Source organism: Egretta garzetta, unplaced genomic scaffold, assembly GCF_000687185.1.
Source record: "Egretta garzetta isolate BGI_Z169 unplaced genomic scaffold, ASM68718v1 scaffold33, whole genome shotgun sequence".
Classification (NCBI taxonomy): Eukaryota; Metazoa; Chordata; class Aves; order Pelecaniformes; family Ardeidae; genus Egretta; species Egretta garzetta.
Window position 1 is genome coordinate 511,655 of NW_009259250.1, and position 6,180 is coordinate 517,834.

The 6,180-nt window shown below is 37.2% G+C and overlaps 1 protein-coding gene across 1 annotated transcript in view; it reads right to left on the bottom strand.

Moving 5' to 3' along the window:
• Positions 1–6,180, bottom strand: part of COG5 (component of oligomeric golgi complex 5) — a 187,900-nt gene that overhangs the window by 105,464 nt on the left and 76,256 nt on the right. The window contains exon 7 of the mRNA XM_009636074.2: positions 2,933–3,063. Coding sequence (XP_009634369.1) covers positions 2,933–3,063 — 131 coding nt within the window. The remainder of the gene's footprint in view (positions 1–2,932; positions 3,064–6,180) is intronic.

Sequence of the window (6,180 nt, forward strand, 5' to 3'; positions counted from 1 at the left end):
ACAGTGCTGGACATGCAATAAAAACATTAATTACAATGTAGAGAAAAAGACAATGTGTCACTTAGAGGCAAGCATCTGCTTTCATGTGCTACTGCTGGTGGTTATTTGGGAGAATCTGGGCACGGCTCATTAGCATATGGCTTATACATCATTAAATAAATAATCAAAATAACAAAAATAGCTTCTTACCTAAACAATGGAGATATATGAAAATGTTGAAAGGGGTAGTTTAAACTTTTTAGCTCTGTTGTTTTTGTCAGAGTAACTTCTAGCAGCATGTCTGAAAAAAAAGCTGAATTCTAGAGAAGACATTAACCAAATTCTAATGACTTCTGCTTAAAAGGAGACACTTATAGTTTTACTTTTTATGTATTTCCCCTGCCTGCTTCTCTTCCAGGTGGACACTGAAATACTCTAAAATGGAGACATAAGACTAACTTTCTTCCTAAGGCATTGCTGGAAAGTGCTGGATGAAATACAAAAATATAGGTGCTGTTATGTAGGCAACCGATCTCTTGTATTATTTACACAGCTGTGCTGGTTTTGGCTGGGATAGAATTAGTTTTCTTCATAGTAGCTATGTTTTGGATTTGTGCTGGAAACACTGTTGATACCACAGGGATGTTTTGACAGCTGACCCCAACTGACCAAAGGGGTATCCCACACCGTATGACGTCATGCTCAGCATATATATAGCTGGGGGAAGGAGGAGGAAGGGGGGGACATTGGGAGTGGTGGCGCTTTTCTTCCCAAGTCACCATTACGAGTGATGGATCCCTGCTTTCCTGGAGATGGCTGAACCCCTGCCTGCCCATGGGAAGCAGGGAATTAATTCCTTGGTTTGCTTTGCTTGCACACGCGGCTTTTACTTTACATATTAAACTGTCTTTATCTCAACCCATGAGTTTTCTCACTTTTCCCATTCTCTCCCCCATCCCACTGTGAGGGGAATGAGCAAGCGGCTGAGTTGCCAGCTGGGGTTAAACCACCACAACAGCAGATCAAAACAAAGGTGAAAACTAAAACTGCAATTGCAAATATGAATTATCAAGTAACTGAAGATCCACCTGGACAAGTACAGATGAACTATTCTCAAAGGCACAGACTTGGCTACTAGAACAGATACTACCAGGAAGACAGCCTGTCTGAGGAATTCTGTGCTACAAAACTCAGAAGAAAATACGAAGATCCCATGTCCTCTTATGAGGAATCTCAGGGCTTGGAAGGTATAAATGTAAATCAGTTAGTCAATAAAACACACAGCTACAATAAGAGGAATCGAAGACATACTATCTGCTAGTCATATTTCAAATTCTAGATTTCTTGGGCAATGCCTGCATGCGTATTTTCTAAAGCACGCTATTTTTCCAACATTAAATCCATGAATCATATACAACAACAAACCTGTGAAGCATACCCCAACACCTCTTCATGAAAACATCCCTACTTCTGATATGACTAAGCACTAATAATGTTCTTCCAAATAATCTTCCATTTGCTGGAAACAGGCCCCTGGCTAAAGCACAACAGGCATATACTTTAATAATCTCTTGATTACCTGGATACAGCCTGGAACACCTAATAAATCTGTCTATTTTTCAAGTGGAGTGGGATTGATTTCCCCAGGGTTTCTTTGTCAGCTCTGTTTTAGTACTTAATATGAAGAGAAAATTATCAGAGAAGGTCAAATCTGACACGAAAAACTAGAAGGAGTACACACTGATGAAGACTTTTGCTACATTTAAAATAAATGTCCACTTGCTTTTTCTTAGGCCCTATCTTCGTTCAGTCTTTATTTAACATCGCATACACTTCATAGCTTGTAACAAGCCCAATCACAGCTTGGCAATGTGCTCAAATAGCCAGGAGTTTCAACATTTGAATAGTAATCAGGTAAAAAACTGTGTTTTTTCCTTCCATTTTTCTATCAGTAAATCGTAAGAGGCAAATGTATTTACCACAATCATGACTTCTTACTGCAGAAAATTACTTTAAATGAAAGGGCTAAGTAAAAATTTGAGACAAACTGATAATTTTAATCCTCAATTGTCTAACCAAGCCAATTTAATGAAGAAACTTTCCATTCTGTGTATGTTCTATAACCTTCAATAGTATAAATGAATGCTATACTGACTTACAGGTAAGTTTAACCATAGGTAACAAACAGCATAAGAATGTCTTGCTCTAATCCTCTTTGTTCTCTAATTTAAACCCCAAATTTCATGGGAACTTGTACTAGATTTTTCTTCTTGGTGTAGTAATGAGATTTAAAATACTTTTTTTTAAAGAATACTAAAAAGTATAGACAAAAGAGCATGAATTTTTAAAAAGGCAAGACAACAGCACTAATGATATTACAAATAGTTAAATAATAGACATAGCCAGGTTATTAAAAATGTAGATAATTACATTTAGTATGGATGAATGTAATTATGCATATTCATTTTGATAGTCCCTACAGTGAATATTTACTTCAAAGTTTAAAATGCGCTTTAAAGTTTTAATGGGAAATCTATCAAATCATTTCAACATATTACTGCACAGCTAAAATGTAGAAATCTTACAGTTTTAAGAAACTGCATTTTTCAGATTTATCGATAAAGCTTGGCAATATTAGCAATGTAGTGTGCTGTGCTTACTGCAAGGTCCTATCAATCATCAAGCTTTTATCACAGTGTTTAAACTCTTCATATTAGCACCTAATTTCTCCCAAATTTCAGGGCCAGATCCTGCAAATTTTATTCTTGCAAATATTGTTCAAGGGCAGTTTTGTCAATTTCTTAGGATATTCTCACGTGTGAGAATTTCTCATGTAAGACTTTTTTCATGTTTAATCTTTATCAGACAATGCTACACAAAACAAAGGAAATCAAGCTCAGAGTAGTTTTACACTTCACTTCTGAAAGGAAATGAAGAAGAAAGTGTATTTTACCTGAGTCTCCACACCTTGCTCAAGCAACCTCTTAGCCTGATTTTCCACTTCAAGCCGGGCTCTTGCAATAAAAAGCAGGTCATTTTCAATTACTTCTATTCCAGACAGATCTATCCCTTGAGAAAGGTAATCTATAAAAGCAACAAAACACTGATAAGTATGACATAGGATAATGGAACATTTAAAACATGCTAAAACATTCAGAAGTTACAGCTAGTTTCAAAGGACTTTTCTGCATACAACACTTGACAATAGAGTACGTTAAAGTAATGTATTATACCAGAAAAACTGAAAATCAAAGATTATTACTCAAGAAAACCTGCATACTGAATACACTGAATTCAGTTCACCACAACTCTCTGGACCCAGACACTGCCAAAGAGTTGCACAGCACGAGTTCTAGGAACTCCAGAATGTCAGTCACAGGGCAAGAAGGGGCAAGAAGTCATCTCCTTGTCCCAAAAGATTAACCAGATAAACTTCTCCAACCAGATGTTTGTATACACATAATTTGCTCTAAGATCTGAAATTCCAGATGTATTATATGTTAATACATTTACATTATATTTCATATATTTAAATTTTACTTCTAAACATTTGGGATGGAACACGAAGAATGGCAAGAAAACTTTTTTTTTTCTTTGTATACACATAATTTGCTCTAAGATCTGAAATTCCAGATGTATTATATGTTATACATTTACATTATATTTCATATATTTAAATTTTACTTCTAAACATTTGGGATGGAACACGAAGAATGGCAAGAAAACTTTTTTTTTTCATTTTTAGTCACAGAAACGTCACAAAATCTATTATTGTCACGGAAACCACCATCAGTAGGGCATCTACAGATTACTGAGCTGGACTGGAGACTGGAGCAAGAAAATCTATTCAAACTCAACTTTTGTCACTGGCTATGTAGATTTGGCCAAATCACTTCATCTTTCACTAATAGCCATGTAGTAATGAGAGCAAGCAGAAAAAACAACACTTCATCTCCCTTTATCAAAGGAGGTCTGAATCTGTGACATCCTTTCTCCCAGACACATTCGCTTTCTTTTAAAGGGGGAGACACTGTAATGACTGCTCTTTGGACTATTTAGGCTTTTCACATGGGCCAATTTTAGATATAAACCACAATTCAGGGATTAAAAATGAGGTTTTCACACTCCCTGAGCTCCCTGACCTCTATGTTCCTTCCTGTTGGCTTTTTGCCTGATCTTGCACTGCCGACCTAACCTAACTAGTGACCTGTCTTTGAAAGAAGGGCTAGAGGATGTCTTTTCCGAGACATCTTTGATTTGTCAGTGGAACTCACTTGGGATGCAGGAACAGTAAATTCTACTTCCTTCAGGCTAAAGATGACCTACAGCTTAGATTGTGCTAGGACTCAAATCATTCAAATATTATGCAATCACACCCATAACCATTGCACATTTTTGCAAATTAAGTCGACTGGCCACTGCTCTGAAATCCACGTCCCTGGAATATAGAAAGCATGACCTGAGAACACCTACTGCCTTAGGCTCCTCCAAGAACAGACACACCTCTCCACTTCAAACTCTGAATTACAACATAAATTATGTGAGAACTGGATGATTAGATTTATAAAACGAACACTTCTGAACATGTCTGGGTACCTTAGATTAGATCTGCAGAGAAATGTAAAAGCAGTCTAGGAAGGTACCCAGTGAACCTGAGGAGCCTTCAAAGTTAAGCAATGCTGCTTCGATTTTTTTTCCTCCTTTTTTATCTTTCTAGATTTAAATCATCCCAATTCCCCATGTCAAGGTAGCCTAGGCCTTTACACTACTGCTTATCTCCAAGATAATGCAGAATTACTCTCATTTACACATTTTTCAGCATTTTGCTCAATCCAGTAAGTCTCCCACTGCTTCTTTTGAAAGAACCAATAAAACTAACAAAATAACGGCAAGGTATTTCACCCAGTGTCAGACACTTTCTTCATAAGACAATGTTCCATTATTTCCATTTATAACCAGCTCACTACGACTTCCTAATAAAGTTATCTTCCTTTTATGTCCTCCCAGTAAGCTTATTAAGGTACAGACTTAAATTCTGACTAAGCTAACTGAACTTCTAAATCTTTGCCAAATAACCTTTCACTTTAGTAGCCAATTATTTTTGTTTATTCACAATAAACTAATCTAAGCCTCAGATTAATTTTAGCAACCACATGTTCACAACTGAACACAAAATTCCAAGTGAGTCACTTCACAGCTATGCAGAGAAGAACATCCCCATACCTGCATATGAAAAACACCACGTAAGAAACCGAAACAAAAAGTTTAGAGAAGTACTGCATGAAGCTTAGTAAGGCATAAAGGAAATCAACTCTCTTTAACGGTACAGTCTGTCAAATAGGTTTTAGTCTACTAATAGGCCTGCAAATGCTTCTGTCTGTATGCATTTGTTTAAAAATGGACCAGAGAAGTCAAAGGGCAGCTGAGCAGCTCCTGCTGCACAGGTTGTTAATGAAGCCCTGTCTGCAGGCATGCTTACAAAGCTGCTTTCGCTAGGGGCTACAACAGCCACGCTTATCCATTACTTCCCTGCAACTTTTTGCAGGGACTAAGCTGCATATCTACAGGTGGCCTTGCAGATGAACCTATTAAAACTAGTATTAAACCGCCACTACTTCAATTACTAACTTCAATGAGCAAGTGTCTTGAATGTGAAGACTAGTTTTCTGACCCCTTCCTCTCAGCTGCACAGGAAAAAAAAAAGAGCAAAGAACTACCCACAGATGAAGTCTACTGTCATGGTAAACTCTGAAGTAGTTTCTTGGCAACTTGAGATTTTAAAAGGTGCAAATATCACCAAAGACTTACATAGCCCACATACACGAGATCTGCTCTGGAGTTCACTTATGTCATAAAATCATATTCCGCAATCCCAGGCTGCTTAAACAAAATAAAATTAAAATATGGTTCCGATCTCCTAAATCCACAAAAAAATCTGTGGAAGAGAACTAAAAAAGAGACTGTTTCTCCCTGCTGTATTTTATCTCAAAATCTAAATTAAGCCACTTCAAGTGCTAAAAATCTAATCCTTCTGATGGTTTTAAGAAAGGAACAGAAAGACCATGCTGCTTTGGCTTCTCCAAATACCTCCATCTGTGCCTCGGGCTGGCAGCCGCCTCCTGCTAAACTGCCAAAAGCTGCAGCTTCGTTCCAAATTTCCTGCAATCCTAACAAAACAAATTGGGACAATGCATTTCAGCA